The sequence below is a fragment of the Staurois parvus genome, unplaced genomic scaffold (genome assembly GCF_062004578.1).
Source record: "Staurois parvus isolate SC_StPar_1 unplaced genomic scaffold, SC_StPar_1.0 ptg000647l, whole genome shotgun sequence".
Taxonomy (NCBI): domain Eukaryota; kingdom Metazoa; phylum Chordata; class Amphibia; order Anura; family Ranidae; genus Staurois; species Staurois parvus.
The window spans coordinates 1,308,834-1,327,601 of NW_028318443.1; the positions used below are offsets into that span (position 1 = coordinate 1,308,834).

An 18,768-nucleotide genomic window follows, 5' to 3' on the forward strand; every position below is an offset into this window, starting at 1 on the left:
TTTCATTAAGAAAAATAAAACGTCAAGCATTAAAAAGATTAAAAATAAATAAGACGCAACTAACTGTGTGGTGGAAAGTACATAGGAGATGCAAATAGAACACTGTGGAGAATGGTAGGACCAGTATAGAGAAAAGGCAGGACTAATATACAGAAACTTTCATAGACTTTTTTGAAATCCAGACCAAGTACAACATTGAACATTTTTTATAATTTACATTCCCAGGTTAAATTTTTTTGGACTATGTTTGATTTACTCCCTTCACCTTTAAATAGTTTTTGGAGTTCATGGATGGTTGGAAAAGTATGATGAAACATTTAGGAAGGAACATAAAGATGACTAGAGCCCAACTGGAAAATAACATGGCAAAAATTTCCATGGCCACAGTGCATTTGCCCTGAGCACTGAGGGATGCTGGGATATAGGAGATCCAGACACTAAGGAAGGTCAGCATGCTGAACGTAATGTACGAGGCCTCATTAAAGCCGTCAGGAAGACTTCGAGATAGAAATGCAACAATAAAACTGCTGAAGGCTAACAGACCAAGATAGGCCAACATTACCCAAAAAGCAAAGGTTGATCCTTCATTGCACTCAAGTATTATGACCTCAGGGTGGGTAGTTATATTGTACTGTGGAAAGGGAGGTGTAAGGGACAACCAAATTACGCAAACCATAAACTGTAGGAGGAGGACTACAAAAATGATTGTGTAAGAAAAATGGTGGCTGGTGAATTTCTGAAGTGTGCAGCCTGGCCTAGTGGCCAAGAACGCCAAAACAACCATTATCGTTTTGGATAACACACAAGAAATACAAAGAGAAAAAATAATCCCGAATGTAGCCTGGCGGAGAACACACTTCAGTGGTTGGGGATAACCAATAAATACCAAAGGGCAAAGAAAACAGAAGGATAAACAAACCAAAAGAAGGCAACTTAAGGAGTAGTTGCTGGCTTTGACTATTGGGGTGGACTTATGACGGATTAAAAGTTTTAGAATTGCAATTGGGATCAAAGAAGAAGCAACACTGAAAGAAGATAACGTTGACCCCAATGGTTCTTCGTAAGAGAGATACTCTATGGTTTTCCGAAGACATCTTGTCCTTTCTTTGTTTGGCCATTGGTTCCATGGACATCGGAAGCAGTTAAGTGAGTCTGAAAGTCAACACATTATACATCAGTTACTTAGAGAAATATCTGGTTTAAGTTTAATACACCCGTTAAACAAAGCAAACTATGGGGTATATCACATTCATCCATATTTGGCAAATTTTCACAGCCAAGGTCTCGGGATTTACATAATTCATTCAACAGGATGGCTACAGTACAACTTAAATAGATATTTCTGAATTAATTTATATTTGGCTATCAAGCTTGGGAACTAGGCCATGAGAATCTATTTTTTTGTATCAATGGGGAGCATGAGCTTTCTTGATTGCGAAGTTATTGGAAATTCTGTCTAAAATACATGGCAATAATTTTTAGCCTGATTTTTCTAAAAATTTCTATTAAACAGAATCAACATTGCCAAACTGTTACATACCTATTAAATATATCACTATAAATGCCATTTCCTCAAACGCATTCTTTCTAAAACTGAGCTCATTATATTTCCAATTTGTTATATTGCTATTTCTCAGCTCACTTCAAGTGACCTATTCCAATTCCCTTTCCAGGGGCGTAGATAAGGGGTGGGTCAGGGGGGTCAGAGCATCTGTCAATCGTGCAGCAGCTAGGCTAGTGTAGCCTTTCAGGCGCAGGACTGGGATGGGAGTCGCACAGTCACACTTTCCTTCATCATAATACATGTCAGTCCAAGTTTTGACCTGTTAGTTTAGTAGCGGGCAGGTCGGGACTCGGGAAAGTGCTGGGTGATATAATGAGGGAGGATCTTAAGAGGCTGCTTCAGCTACCCATTGGCTGAGGAGGCAGCATGGGGTTGTGCAGAAGCCTGTAGGGGGTGGTGCAGAAGCATTTTTCCCCAGTAGGAAATGAAGGGAAAAGGCCTGTGTCCCCATTTAACAACAGTGGCTTAGTTGCAAGGGTCAAAATGGAGACACCCCCCCCGCTCCAAGGGAGCCCTGAGGCTGATAGACAGCGAATACACTGAGATACTGAAAGCAAAGGAGGAGGCAGTGTCTTCCCGAGTGCTGTATTCTCTGTCTCCCCCTATAGTGCACTACCCAGCTGTGTGCATTGTAATTTTTAAAGTGTGTGTTCCCAAATGTGTGTGTGCCATCCCACCACAGAGCAGTCCACCTATCCCATGGCACTGCAGAGCATTCCACCCATCCCATGGCACTGCAGGATAAATCCACCCATTCCTTGACACACTGCACAGCATTCCACCCATCACATGACATTGCAGAGAACTCCACCCATCCCATGACTATGCTGAACATTTCACCCATCCGATGGCACTGCAGAGCACTCCACCCATGCCATAACACTACAGAGCATTCCACCAATCCCATGACCCACTGTGGAGCATACCACCCATCCCATGGCACTTCAGAGCAATTCACCCATCCCATGACACACTGCAGAGCATTCCACCCATCCCATGACACACTGCAGAGCATACCACCCATCCCATGACACACTGCAGAGCATACCACCCATCCCATGACACACTGAAGAGCATTTCACCAATCCCATGGCATTGCAGAGCATTTTACTCATCCCATAGCACTACAGAGCATTCCTCCCATCTCATGGTACTGCATAGCATTCCACTCATCCCATGACACATTGCAGAGTATTCCACCCATCTCATGACACACTGGGTGGGTGGATAATGTTACAATCTCCACCTCAGCTAATCAGAGGAAGCCTTATATTTGTTGATAAAATACAAAGTGTCCTGTGAATGGCTGAGTGCGCAACCCGACTCCCGACCGGGAGCAGATCGGGAAGTGGCCATCCTGCGGCCGGAGCTCAGCGCTGTATAATGTATGCGGCTGATGCGACAGACAGTGTATCCTGTATCTCTGACAGCGAGTTCATCTGTTAGGTGAGGCAATAGTCCATTGGTGACACAAATTGTGACAGTATGGCAGACACCCTTATTGCTGTCCTCTCGGTACCTAAGGCTGAACCCCCCCCAGGAAAAAAATTATCTACGGCCCTGTCCCTTTGTATCTCATTTCTCTTCCCAGAATTCCTACCAGATGGGACAGGAGGGATGATTTCATGGTATTTGGACAGACATCCTATACCTAGTCATTGCAGGACAAACCTGTGACGGTACCGTTGGTTTTTACACAGAGTTTTCACAGCTGCTGTCTAGGAAGAGAAGAGCTTACAATCACCTCCACAAAAAAAATATTGCCTTAATGCACAGCTTCCCGGTGCTGTATTAACCGATTTCACGCCTACCTATAGCAGAAATACTGCTACAGGGCAGCACGGGATTTTGCAGATCCGGGTAGGGGGCCCTGCCATTCGTGGCCTCGGCTGTCAATCACCGGGTCCCAGCCAGTGATTACTCACCGACACCCGGTGATCTCTGACAGGGGAGAGACCTGTATATAAACAGCACAGATCTCTCCCCTGTTAGCTCCTGCATACTGCTTTGTATAGATCTGCATAGCACAGCCATACAAAGCAGTGTGCTTACAGTGAAACACATAGCCCACAAAGTGAATCAGCACACAGTTAACCCTTTGATCGCCTCAGATGTTAACCCCTTCCTGCCCAGTGCCATTAGTACAGTGTCAGTGCTTTTTATTAGCACTGATCACTGTATTAGTGTCACTGGAGATGTCAGTGGCAGTTAGTCAGTTCCCCCCCAGTGTCAGAATGCCTGCCCTAGTCCCACTATAAGTTGCTGATCGCCGCCATTACTAGTTTAAAAAAATCCCTTTATCTATACCGCCATTTGTAAACGCTATAACTTTCACGTAAATCAATGAATTTACACGTATTGGGATTTTTTTTTAGCAAAGACATGAAGCAGAATACATTTTGGCCTAAATTTTTGACGAAATTTTATTTTTTTACATTTTTTTATTGGACGTGTTTTATAGCAAAAAATATTGTTTTTTTCCTCAAAATTGTCAGTCTTTTTTTGTTTATAACACAAAAAATAAAAAACACATAGGCGATCAAATACCATCGAAGAAGAAAGCTCTATTTGTGGGGGAAAAAAGGATGTAAATGCAGGTGCAGTGTTGCATGACCGCGCAATTGTCAGTTAAAGTAACGCAGCGCCATAACGCAAAAAATGGCCTGGTCAGGAAGGGGGGGGGAATCCTCAGGAGGGCGAGGGGTTAATAAACGTCATGAAGGAAAAATATATATGACTTGCCTGTATGATCTGAGACCTCACCAAGTGGACATGGTACACAATGAAAACAACATGCGGGTTCTCTTTCTGGTATCACCTTCATGTGACCTGGAAGGCAGCTCACACTACACACAGAAGAAGGCACCTAAAGGGTGAGATAATTGGATTAATATTTATAGTAAGAACCAGGGGAGGACTGACAACTCATGGGGCCCCCAGGCAATAGGGGATCATGGGGCCCCTGTGTCCTTGCCCAAACTCAAAAAAGCCTATGAAAAGGTACCAGGGGCATCTCATGGGGCCCCCTACTGACCCCGGGCCCTCGGGCAGTGCCTGAGTTTCCAAATGGTCAGTCCGCCCCTGGTAAAAACAATGTGAAGAGCTGTAAGTCCTCCTGCACACGGGATGTTTTTACAGCGGCTGTTTTTGGCTTTTGACCTTTTTTTCTACAGCCAATAAACCCCCCAGCATGTTATCCTATGTGTCCATCCCCGGCATGTTATCCTATGTGTCCATCCCCGGCATGTTATCCTATGTGTCCATCCCCAGCATGTTCTCCTATGTGTCCATCCCCGGCATGTTCTCCTATGTGTCCATCCCCGGCATGTTCTCCTATGTGTCCATCCCCGGCATGTTCTCCTATGTGTCCATCCCCGGCATGTTATCCTCTGTGTCCATCCCCGGCATGTTATCCTATGTGTCCATCCCCGGCATGTTATCCTATGTGTCCATCCCCGGCATGTTATCCTATGTGTCCATCCCCGGCGTGTTATCCTACGTGTCCATCCCCAGCGTGTTATCCTGTGTGTCCATGCCCGGCGTGTTATCCTGTGTGTCCATCCCCAGCGTGTTATCCTATGTGTCCATCCCCGGCATGTTCTCCTACGTGTCCATCCCCGGCATGTTCTCCTATGTGTCCATCCCTGGCATGTTCTCCTATGTGTCCATCCCCGGCATGTTATCCCATGTGTCCATCCCCGGCATGTTATCCTGTGTGTCCATCCCCGGCGTGTTATCCTATGTGTCCATCCCCGGCATGTTCTCCTATGTGTCCATCCCCGGCATGTTATCCCATGTGTCCATCCCCGGCATGTTATCCTGTGTGTCCATCCCCGGCATGTTATCCTATGTGTCCATCCCCGGCATGTTATCCTATGTGTCCATCCCCGGCGTGTTATCCTACGTGTCCATCCCCGGCGTGTTATCCTACGTGTCCATCCCCGGCATGTTCTCCTACGTGTCCATCCCCGGCATGTTATCATATGTGTCCATCCCCGGCATGTTATCTATGTGTCCATCCCCGGCATGTTATCTATGTGTCCATCCCCGGCATGTTATCTATGTGTCCATCCCCGGCGTGTTATCCCATGTGTCCATCCCCGGCATGTTCTCCTGTGTGTCCATCCCCGGCATGTTATCCTATATGTCCATCCCCGGCATGTTATCTATGTGTCTATCCCCGGCATGTTATCCTATGTGTCCATCCCCAGCGTGTTATCCTATGTGTCCATCCCCGGCGTGTTATCCTATGTGTCCATCCCCGGCGTGTTATCCTATGTGTCCATCCCCGGCGTGTTATCCTATATGTCCATCCCCGGCGTGTTATCCTATGTGTCCATCCCCGGCGTGTTATCCTATGTGTCCATCCCCGGCATGTTATCCTACGTGTCCATCCCCGGCATGTTATCCTATGTGTCCATCCCCGGCATGTTATCCTACGTGTCCATCCCCGGCATGTTATCCTACGTGTCCATCCCCGGCATGTTCTCCTACGTGTCCATCCCCCGCATGTTATCCTATGTGTCCATCCCCGGCATGTTATCCTACGTGTCCATCCCCGGCATGTTATCCTATGTGTCCATCCCCCGCATGTTATCCAATGTGTTCATCCCCGGCGTGTTATCCTACGTGTCCATCCCGGGCATGTTATCTTACGTGTCCATCCCCGGCATGTTATCCTGTGTGTACATCCCCGGCATGTTCTCCTGTGTGTCCATCCCCCGCATGTTCTCCTACGTGTCCATCCCCGGCGTGTTATCCTACGTGTCCATCCCCGGCGTGTTATCCTACGTGTCCATCCCCGGCGTGTTATCCTACGTGTCCATCCCCGGCGTGTTTTCCTACGTGTCCATCCCCGGCGTGTTATCCTACGTGTCCATCCCTGGCGTGTTATCCTATGTGTGTCCATCCCCGGCGTGTTATCCTACGTGTCCATCCCCGGCATGTTCTTCTATGTGTCCATCCCCTGCATGTTCTCCTATTTGTCCATGCACACATAGACTGGAATCAATGTTTTTTTGGTTGGGACATTTTTTGGCTGGAGAAAAAACCCAGGACTAGTGGGCTTCTAGAGGAGTTTTTTAGCTGTAAAAACTCTCTAACGCTGAAAAACGTGGTAAAACACCACAAACCGGCGTTTTTGGACTTTTTTTGATGAAAAAAGTTTTTGGCGTATTTTTTGGTTAAAAAAAACACTAAAAAACACAAACGTGGGAACACTATCCGGCGTTTTTGGACTTTTTTTGATCCTCCCAATTTTTATGGGGAAAAAAACCTCAAATGTGGAAAAACGCGGGAAAACTCAGCTAAACGCAGCAAAATGCTAATGCAAAAACGCTAAAAAAAGCAGAAAAACTCACGTTTTTAACGTGACTTTTCACAGCTAACATTATCAAAACACCCCGTGTGCATGGAGCCTGACTTCAAAGTCCAGGTTAACGTTTTTTGACTGGAAACAAACCCCAAGACTAGTGGCTTTCTAGAGGAGTCTGTAAAAACGCTCTAACGCTGAAAAACGCGGTAAAACGCCACAAACCGGCGTTTTTGGACTTTTTTTGAAGAAAAAAGTTTGGGGTTTTTTCTTGGTAAAAAAAAAACCACTAAAAAACACAAACGTGGGAAAACACCGCTAAACGCAAACGCATAGATGCTAAAAAAAAGCTAATGTTACCAGCATTATCAAAACATCCCGTGTGCATGAGGGCTTAGTGCGCACTTACACTGTTGCATCTAAAAAAAAAAATACTTCTTACCATGCATTAATATATAGAGAGCTACAATTCATTTGATATTTTCCAGGCATTTCGCTGTAATGGATGATTTTGTTGTTTATTTTTTTCCTTTTATGGTAAAACACCGCAAACCAGCATTTTTTTTGTAAAATACCCGCTAAAAACACAAACATGAAAAAACGCGGGAAAACACCACTAAACGCGGCAAAACTCTGCTAAACGCTAATGCAAAAACGCTAAAAAAAGCTGAAAAACTTGGGTTTTTAACGTGACTTTACACAGCTAATGTTACCAGCATTATCAAAACGTCCCGTGTGCATGAGGGATAAAAGCTAAGTGAACGGTCAAACAAGCTAGGAGTAGATGATGTCAACAGAATAGATATTAACCACTTGCCACCCAGTCACTGTAGAAAGACGATGACAGGGCGGCACGGCTGGGCAAAACAACGTCTTAAAACGTGTGTTTGCAAAACAGGTAGGGGGCGCGCGCGAGGTGCGCCACCGCCCTACCTGTCCCGCTGACCACGGCCGCGGATGTCAGTCATTACCGGCTGTGTCCCGCCGATTAGCAGCAATCACTGACAGAGAGCACAGCTGCAGTAGCTCTGCTTTCTGTCAGTTCCCTGACAGCTCCTGACATGCTGAGCTGAAGAGAAGAGTTTATCTCTCCCAATCAGCGTGTCCCGTGCAGTACACACCCCCGCTCCCTAGTAAAACACTCCCCTCACACAGTTAACACTGTCAGTAAATAATAAAGTTAACCCCTTCCTCCCCAGTGCCATTAGTACAGTGTCAGTGTTTTTTTTTTTTTGCACTGATCACTGTATTGGTGTCACTGGGGATGTCAGTGACCCCAAGTCAGTTCCCCCCAGTGTCAGAATGTCCGTTGCAGTCCCGCAGTCCCACCATAAGTCTCTGATCGCCGCCATTAATAGTATAAAAAAAATTTAAAAATCCCAGTATCTTTCCCGCCATTTGTAAACGCTATAACTTTCACGTAAACCAATTAATTTACACGTATTGGGTTTTTTTTTTTAGCAAAGACATGTCGCAGAATGCATTTTGGCCGAAATTTATGACAAAATTTTTTTAAATTTTTTTTACTGGACATGTTTTATAGCAAAAAGTCCAAAATATTGTTTTTTTTTCTCAAAATTGTTGGTCTTTTTTGGTTTATAGAGCAAAAAATAAAAACCGCACAGGCGATCAAATATCACAGAAAGAAAGCTCTATTTGTGTGAAAAAAGGACATAAATTTAATTTATGTACTGTATTGCATGACTGCGCAATTGTCCGTTAAACTAGCGCAGCGCTGTATAGCAAAAAATGGCGTAAATTGCAGTATCTATACCATAGTTTGTAGACGCTATAACTTCCACACAAAGCAATCAATATACACTTATTGGGATTTTTTTTACCAAAAACATGGAGCAGAATACATTTTGTCCTAAATTTATAACTAACTTTGAGTTTACTATATATTTTTTTATAGCTGAAAGTAAAAAATATCGTTTTTCTTCAAAATCTTTGGTCTTTTTTTGTTTATAGTGTAAAAAATAAAAAGCGCACAGGTGATCAAATACCACCGAAAGAAAGCTTTATTTGTGTGAAAAAAAGGACGTAAATTTTGTTTGGGTGCAGCATTGCATGACTGCGCACTTATCAGTTGAATTAGTGCAGCGCCGAGGAGCAAAAAGAGGCCTGGTCATTAAGGGGGGTAAATCCTCAGGAGGGCGAGTGGTTAAACAATCGGTATCCCCTATACACAGCAAATGTATCCACCCCAGATGCCAAAGTGCCACTTTCACCCCGAAAGTTCAAACAAAAAAGTCTTTCACAGCGCCTTTAAACAAATAACCCCACAGTGATGAATTATTCCTTCTTCTTTGTTCAAAGAAGATGGAGATGATGTCAACAGACAGACAAATTCCTAGTGAAGGGCCAAGCTGAGATCAGTACCAAGTGATTCGTAAACCAAATGTCAAAGCCAAAACATAGAGCAGGAGCAAAGTTGAGGCATTAAATCAAATTAGTGGTGAAGAGAGCTCAGTCATCTGAGTGGCTTCCTCACTGCAGAATGGTTGGATTAACCTCCCTAGCGGTCTGATTATGTCCATATTTCTGTGCTCAAAGCGGTACTTTTTTTTGCATGGAAATATGTATTTTTTTTATTGTAGGCCTGTAATTCTTAGGAATAACTCACTGAAATCTGTCCGAACAAGAGTCTAGTAAACATCCCGGGGAGGATAAAATTTGAAACACGAAATCATAAATTATAATTTAATAAATAATCATAAAAAATAATAATATAATAATAAATGTAATTCAATAATATAATCAAACCAAAAACACTGAAATGTGAAATATAGCGCCAAGTTCGCACATCACTGAGCTCAGTCGCAGAATCATTTTCAGTGTGTGATGAGGAATTTCTCCCACGAATCATTATCACTCAATTCTGCAAGTGGTTCTGATTTACTATCGCTGTTCTCTAGCCGGTCTAAAACCGCTTTTGACCTAAAGGGACGCTTTTTGGACACCATGGACGTTTCTCAGTTTCCAGGCAGAAAGAACAGTAAAAATGCAGGCAGGGCGCCGGACAAAGCACTCGGGACAAAATGTATGTGAAATGGTTTGATACAGGAATGTTATACTATGTGATTTTAGTGGATTTAGTGAATGTCACTTTTACAACTTTCAAATTTCCCGCCAGTTCCGTCCCCCGTACGTCCCGACGTCGCAGGGGACGGAATCCAGAAGACGGATGCCGGCATCAGCCGGAGGACATTACTGGGGACACTGCAGGGGGGACATCGCGGGAGCGCAGGACAAGGTAAGTGCAGAAGGGATCCCGGAGCAACGCTGCAGTGTATTCCTGAGTGTAGATCGGGGTTACCGCTTGTGGTGCTGAAACTTTACCCCGAGCTACACTCGGGAATACCGCCAGGGGGGTTAATGGCAAAATATCCTGTTTAACATGCAAGTCTAACTCATCTTTGTTTACTATCTCTTTAATAATGGTCTCACCTGCTGGTCTCTGCCAGGCCACAACAAGGTACTTGAATTGATGGTGAAGACTTCCCCAGAAGATGCCTGGGTATCATAACAACCAACCTTGACCTGTTTTAGAACGCCCTCTGGAGTCATCTGCCAGTTCACAATGTCGTAGACTGCAGGTGGGTCTCCATTCTCATCAAAGTAAAGTTCCCTCCCGTTACTTAGCTTCATCCAGACCTTCTTTAAATAGTGAAGGAGCTGAGAGAAATAGGAATAATCCATATCAGCTTCTGTGCTGAGCTCACCCAATATGCCTCATCATATATTGCACTATATCAGAGATTATTGGTTAGAAAGGTTAGAAAATGAAAGCCTTTTTAAAGTAAACACAATTCCCATTTTAGAAAGTTGTTACAGAAACAGATGCCCCCCACCAGGTGATTTTTCTTTAGCTTTACCAATTATTTTAAGTAATATTTTGCATTGATTTCTCAGTTATTATAGTATAGTAACATATAGGGGGGCTATACCAAAACTGGAGCACTCAGAATCTGGTGCAGCTGTGCATGGTAGCCAATCAGCTTCTAACTTCAGCTTATTCCAAGCTTAAACCAATCCCTCCACTGGCTTCCCGTTGCCCAACGAATAAAATTCAAAACATTAACAATAACATATAAAGCCATTATTAACTCCGCCCCAAATTACATCACCGATCTTGTCTCCAAATATCACCCAAACCAGAGGCGGACTGACCATTTGGAAACTCGGGCACTGTCCGAGGGCCCAGGGTCAGTAGGGGGCCCCATGAGATGCCCCTGGTACCTTTTTCATAGGCTTTTTTGAGTTTGGGCAAGGACACAGGGGCCCCATGATCCCCTATTGCCTGGGAGCCCCATGACTTGTCAGTCCACCCCTGACCCAAACCGTACTCTCCACTCCTTGCACGACCTTCTGCTCTCTAGCACCCTTGTCTCCTCCTCCCATGCTTGTCTCCAGGATTTTTCCAGAGCTTCCCCCATCCTCTGGAGCTCTCTTCCCCAATTTATCAGACTATTGCCTAGTCTGCTCACGTTTAGGCGATCTCTGAAAACCTATCTCTTCAGGGAAGCCTATCAGCTAACAATGGAATCTTCTACTCTTCCTACTAGTCCATCCCCCACAGTTACTACCTTTTGTACCACTAGCCCCTCCCTCCTAGATTGCAAGTTCTGAGCAGCAGGGCCCTCCTAACCCTCTTGTATTGAACTGTATTGTTGCTGTATTGTCTCCCATTATATTGTAAAGCGCTGAGCAAACTGTATATAAATCCTGTATAATAATAATAATAATAATATTCAATTAAGCTTTGGCAATAAAACCTGGAAGCTGATTGGTTACCATGCATGGCTGCACTAGATTCTGTGTGCTCCAGTTTTTTTAAATCTCCCCATAGTGTTCTTCTCTGTCACATTACCTGCCAGGGTTTGAAATTCCAGATAACAGCACATCTCTCTTGAGGGCCTGTTCCTTGTCTACATTTGTTGAGATCTTCTAAAGCTTTGCCCACTGCATGGACAGCTGTGTATACATTATATGTGACTCTCAAGGTAGAAGCATCATTGAAGCTGTTCTGAACATTTTCCAGGTTTTCATCTCCAGTACATTCTTTAGCAGTAGCCTCTGAGGACCTGTTGATGTTAATTCCATTGGAAAATGTGCAGCCAAATGTTTTTTCCCAAAATATTTTCATCCACTTCTCTTCTAAAGGCATTGAAGGATGGATCTTGTTTAGAAAGGCTTGAAATCCAGGAATTGTTCCACTATAGAGAGCAAAGCCAACAGTTCCTAACAGAAGATTGGAAAATCTTGCCATGGGACCAAGGGTTGAAGTAGACCAAGCCTCACTGGCTATAAATATTTTACTTGTGATATTCTGCCTCAGCATCTCATTCAGAACTGGCACAAGGTCAATATCATTGGAGATGATTATAATGGCATTGGCTGTTGACTTTTTTATGACATTTACAATACGCGGGGCATTGCGGTCAGCCTGATTTCTAAGAATGGTCTCTGAGAAGGACACACAAACACCAGACTTAAGCAGCTCTTTTTTAACCAGCTGGACTCCTTGTTGACCATAGTCATTGTCCACAGCCAACAGTCCCACCCAAGTCCAATTAAAACGTATAGTTAGCTGAGCCAGTCCTTGCGACTGATAGACATCACTGGGTACAGTTCTGAAGAACGAAGGGAATTTTGTCCGGTCACTCAGAAGGGCACTGGTGGAGAAGTGGCTTATCTGTTGGGACAGTTCCCATGAGGAAATTTGCTGATCTTAGAGCATATATAGCTGAGACCAGGATCATGAAAATATACATTTTGACACTTCTTACCTGGGAGTATTTGTAGAGGCCAAGCACGTGAGCAACTGAAATTGAGTGTGTGGAAATTGAATGCCCGATGACTGAACTCAACGGAACATCACTTAAACAACGATAATTTGGGATGACCCCACCAGATCCCGTCAATATCTGTAAAGTTCCTTGTAGGTCCTGATGAAGTAATGTGCAAGAGTCATATGTTTGAAAACCAATGGAGATATTGGGAAGAATGTTGATATCCTTGTTGATTTCCCCCACTGCAAATATCAAAGCGTGGAGATGCTGATAACTCTCAAAATGGAACCTAGAGGATCAAAAGGAATTAAAAAGTATAACCATAACTATGCCAATGGTGGTATTTTCCTAGGGACCCCAACTCTTCCTTTTTCATTAAATTTTTTGGTGGCTAGCCTTGGCCCACACCCTGAACACAATTTTAACTGCCACTGGGGAATAACAACCTCTCTTTTGTAGATACCCTTTCATGCTGAAAAGCTTTCCATCATAGCCTCTAGTTGAATTACTTGACAAAAATGAAAGTTATGGCAGGAGGTCTGCCTGTACCCACCATGGCACATTAAAGAAAGTGGAGATAGGTGATGGCACATGGAAAGAGGGTAGAATGGGCTTCTGTGTATCACACATTTAAACCAGGATTGGTGATAAGGTCACCCTTGGAAATCAACTTACTGCTTACAATTCAGGATGGACCGACGTAAGGCAATTTAGTGGCTACAGTGGGGTAAAATAAACACATGGTCCCTGGCCAGTAAACAAGCCTCCACTACATGCTATTGGGTCTGATCACACTCCAAAAACTTCTATTTTCTCCAGCTAATCTTTCCATGTTCATGGAAAAATACTCCACCTATGAATCTTTTCTGTTGGTCAGAACTTGAGGTATGGGTCCAGGGTCAACATCCATCAATGACCAGGAATCACAATATCCATCAATGACCAGGAATCACAATATCCATCAATGACCAGGAATCACAATATCCATCAATGACCAGGAATCACAATATCCATCAATGACCAGGAATCACAATATCCATCAATGACCAGGAATCACAAGACACCAAAAGGCTGGGTTAAAAATGATAATCACAACCATTTTTGAATCTCGTAAAGCTAGTAATGTCTCTCTTTCCAAAATTTTGTGTGTTAATCATGTAAATTAATTGGAAGTGTATTTCCAACCAAAACTATTTTTGGATAGAATAGGGAATCCTTAGAACCCATGTCCAGGTTTTATTGCTGTCTAATGCTCTCATAGAGAGATTTTTCTACACCACCATTTTATTCTCTAGAGGCTCTACTTAAAACTAAATATAAGGTTGAGGGTTCTAAGTAATTTTCTAGCAAAAAAGCCAATTTTTACACTTATGTGAGAAGTGTCAGAATAGGTCTGAGGGTCTAGTGGTCAAAGGCAGGTGTCAGTCTAGCGGAGTGGTTGTTCCTAGGCGGGCCACAATAGCAGTGGTGCATTTAGGTTTTGTACTGCCCTAGGCAACACAAATATCGTCTGCCCCCATGGACACCAACACCCCCCCCTCCCCCTCCCGTGGAGAGAGCCTGACATTGACCAGCAACACCCCTGCTGCCCCCCACCTGTGAGAGCCTGTCACTACACCCCCCCGTGATAGAGAGAAAGACACCTATCTTCACAGCTCCGGGAATGAGAGTCAGGCTCTAAATACACCATCGAGCAGCCCACAGCCTATCTTGGATCCCACCTGGTTCCCATGGCGTGCATGTCCCTTCTTCCATCCCTTCTTCTGAAAAATTCTGCCCTGGGCAACTGCCTTGTTTGCCTTGTGCTAAATACGCCCCTGCACATTAGCATGCATACTGCTTTAGGTTAGACCCACATGTGATGCTGAGCCTCTTTCATTGAAGGAACTAAAATCTGATAAATTTAAGCTGTGGGCCAGGGTCAGGGTGGGAAGGAAAGCACTAGATGATGTTATACATCCTTCAGCCAGGAAATAGGTTGGCTCTATCTGACTTTCTGCAGCTTTTAATATACATTGTGAGAATTTCACAGTGTGCAGTGATATCAAAGTAAGTGGTCCCAATGGCCACTGCTTCTGCATTTCTTTCCCTAGTGGGCAGGATGTGGGGAAAAATTTTCTAATGGGGTCACAGAAGGAATTAAAACCCTTATAGAAACCTTCAAACTTTTTGGGTACCAATTCACAAAAAGAACATTGGGGAACTGGAGAAAGTACAGAGAAGGGAAACTAAACTGATAAGAGGCATGGAGGAGATCAGCTATGAGGAAAGATTAGAGGAACTGAATTTATTCTCTCTTGAGAAGAGGAGATTAAGGGGGGGATATGATCACCATGTATAATACATAAGGGGGGATATGATCACCATGTATAATACATAAGGGGGGATATGATCTCCATGTATAATACGTAAGGGGGGATATGATCTCCATGTATAATACATAAGGGGGGATATGATCACCATGTATAATACGTAAGGGGGGATATGATCTCCATGTATAATACATAAGGGGGGATATGATCTCCATGTATAATACATAAGGGGGGGGATATGATCTCCATGTATAATACATAAGGGGGGGGGGGATATGATCTCCATGTATAATACATAAGGGGGGATATGATCACCATGTATAATACATAAGGGGGGATATGATCTCCATGTATAATACATAAGGGGGGGGGGATATGATCTCCATGTATAATACATAAGGGGGGATATGATCACCATGTATAATACATAAGGGGGGATATGATCTCCATGTATAATACATAAGGGGAGATATGATCTCCATGTATAATACATAAGGGGGGGATATGATCTCCATGTATAATACATAAGGGGGGATATGATCTCCATGTATAATACATAAGGGGGCGATATGATCTCCATGTATAATACATAAGGGGGGATATGATCTCCATGTATAATACATAAGGGGGGATATGATCTCCATGTATAATACATAAGGGAGGGATATGATCTCCATGTATAATACATAAGGGGGGATATGATCACCATGTATAATACATAAGGGGGGGATATGCTCTCCATGTATAATACATAAAGGGGGGATATGATTTCCATGTATAATACATAAGGGGGGGACATGATCTCCATGTATAATACATAAGGGGGGATATGATCTCCATGTATAATACATAAGGGGGGGATATGATCTCCAAGTATAATACATAAGGGGGATATGATCTCCATGTATAATACATAAGGGGGGATATGAGCTCCATGTATAATACATAAGGGGGGATATGATCTCCATGTATAATACATAAGGGGGGATATGATCTCCATGTATAATACATAAGGGGGGGATATGATCACCATGTATAATACATAAGGGGGATATGATCACCATGTATAATACATAAGGGGGATATGATCTCCATGTATAATACATAAGGGGGGGATATGATCTCCATGTATAATACATAAGGGGGGATATGATCACCATGTATAATACATAAGGGGGGATATGATCTCCATGTATAATACATAAGGGGGGATATGATCTCCATGTATAATACATAAGGGGGGATATGATCTCCATGTATAATACATAAGGGGGGATATGATCACCATGTATAATACATAAGGGGGGGGGTATGATCTCCATGTATAATACATAAGGGGGATATGATCACCATGTATAATACATAAGGGGTGATATGATCTCTATGTATAATACATAAGGGGGGATATGATCTCCATGTATAATACATAAGGGGGGATATGATCTCCATGTATAATACATAAGGGGGGGATATGATCACCATGTATAATACATAAGGGGGATATGAGCTCCATGTACAGTATAATACATAAGGGGGATATGATCTCCATGTATAATACATAAGGGGGGATATGATCTCCATGTATAATACATAAGGGGGATATGATCTCCATGTATAATACATAAGGGGGGATATGATCTCCATATATAATACATAAGGGGGGATATGATCTCCATGTATAATACATAAGGGGGATATGATCTCCATGTATAATACATAAGGGGGGATATGATCTCCATGTATAATACATAAGGGGGATATGATCACCATGTATAATACATAAGGGGGGATATGATCTCCATGTATAATACATAAGGGGGGATATGATATGATCTCCATGTATAATACATAAGGGGGGATATGATCTCCATGTATAATACATAAGGGGGATATGATCTCCATGTATAATACATAAGGGGGGGATATGATCTCCATGTATAATACATAAGGGGGGGATATGATCTCCATGTATAATACATAAGGGGGGATATGATCACCATGTATAATACATAAGGGGGGATATGATCTCCATGTATAATACATAAGGGGGGATATGATCTCCATGTATAATACATAAGGGGGGATATGATCTCCATGTATAATACATAAGGGGGGATATGATCTCCATGTATAATACATAAGGGGGGATATGATCTCCATGTATAAATACATCAGTGGTTAATATAGTGAACTCGGTGTAGAGCTATTCACCCTGAGGTCATCACAGAGGATAAGGGGGCGCTCTTTACGTGTGGGGGAAAAGAGATTTAATCTCCAAACATGGAAAGGTTTCTTCACAGTAAGAGCCGTGAGAATGTGGAATAGACTCCCTCAAGCATTGGTTCTGGCCAGCTTAGTGGATTGCTGTAGGAAAGTCCTGGATTCTTTCCTAGATACACAGAATATAACTGGATGTAACATTTACAGGTAAAGTTGATCCAGGGAATATCTGATTGCCTCTCGGGGGATCAGGAAGGAATTTTTTTCCCAGCAGGAGCAAATTGGATCGCGCTTTGCTGGGTTTTTTGCCTTCCTCTGGATCAACTGTGGATACAGGATTATAACTTTTTTTTTAATGGTTGAACTTGATGGACTTTTGTCTTTTTTCAGCCAGACTAACTATGTAACAATTGTAACGTACCAGCATTAAAAGCACATAAACACCTGAAAACAAAATGTAGAAAATACACCCAGCGGGGTTCAATTTTACTACAGCTAGTAGGTCCTAAACATTTGATTTGTTACTACATTATGTTACATTTCATACATCCCTGTAATTTGTGAGTTTTTGGGAACCAATGAATAAAAAATACACATTTGATGTGCTTGGCGATGTTCTTTTGTAATAAGTAACTGGCATTTTTTAAAATTTTGGCTTCAAAGTAACTTTAGCAGACATTTTTACTTCTGGTAATAGATGGAATAACTATTTTCCCACTGTTCATTGCATAGCATATTACTGAATACTGAATTACTTCTCATTTTTAGTGTGGTTTGTATTTCAAGCACAAGAACAGGAAATTACATTGTACACATGGCTCTGTTGGGTTTCTCGGTGAAGGAGATATGGTGGTAGAGCTTATCCAAGTGAAGAGGGAACACAGCTCCAATCATGATATTTCCGGGCTGCGATAAACCTTCCAGCTCTGTAATATCCAGTCTGCACCTTCCATCCATGGCGTAAATAACTGGTATAAATTGGAATAAAATGATGGCAATGACTACCGCATGCAAATGAGTCATTTTGCACCGAATACACCTGGAAAGAAAAGGGAAAAATGTAAATATAATAATAACAAGAACTTTTCCTAAGTCCTACAAATACCCAATGGTTCTGCAAGTGAAGTCCATCTACCGTGGCTTCTGCGATGGGTGGCAACAATGCTGCACTGCTCCTGTATTCAGAGCAGGGTTGTCACCATCATGTAAACCAGCCTTTCTCAACCTTTTTTTAACATAGAGGAACCCTTGAAATAACTTTCCAGTCTCAGAGAACCCCTGCTAAAAATGACTATATCTACAACTCATGATGCATTAATGTGATCGTCATTGGGAAGAATTACCTCTTTACGGATAACTAAAAAGATCATTGGTGTCAGTGAGAGCTTATGTGAGAGGCAGAAATTGCTCATTGCTCAAGAAAGCCCTAGAAACCTTTGGAGGAACCCGGGTTGCGATACCCTGATGTAGACTATGCCGCTTGCTTTACCGTGGGATGAGAAGACATTGCAGTGGATGTGGCTATCAGCATTGTCACTGCTGATATATCAGCCTGAAAGGTTGTCA

At 43.0% G+C, this 18,768-nt stretch overlaps 1 protein-coding gene across 1 annotated transcript; it reads right to left on the reverse strand.

Moving 5' to 3' along the window:
- Positions 1-241: 241 nt before the first annotated feature.
- LOC149448953 (extracellular calcium-sensing receptor-like) lies at positions 242-18,159 on the reverse strand. Its single transcript, XM_089694007.1, has 6 exons — positions 18,008-18,159; positions 12,668-12,959; positions 11,749-12,573; positions 10,326-10,553; positions 4,307-4,430; positions 242-1,152 (listed from the first exon to the last, which is right to left on the reverse strand). The coding sequence occupies exons 1-6, from the start codon at positions 18,157-18,159 to the stop codon at positions 242-244; spliced, it is 2,532 nt and encodes an 843-aa protein (XP_089550133.1).
- Between the last annotated feature and the right edge of the window lie 609 nt (positions 18,160-18,768).

What these genes read in the sequence shown, in the direction of transcription:
- LOC149448953 (XM_089694007.1), bottom strand. Translation starts at nt 18,159, where the DNA reads ATGGATGGAAGGTGCAGACTGGATATTACAGAGCTGGAAGGTTTATCG. An exon ending in AACAGAGCCATGTGTACAAT is followed by an intron (nt 12,960 to 18,007) that starts GTAATTTCCTGT and finishes TTGATCCTCTAG; the next exon opens with GTTCCATTTTGAGAGTTATC. An exon ending in GGCCTGGCAGAGACCAGCAG is followed by an intron (nt 4,431 to 10,325) that starts GTGAGACCATTA and finishes CTCACCCTTTAG; the next exon opens with GTGCCTTCTTCTGTGTGTAG.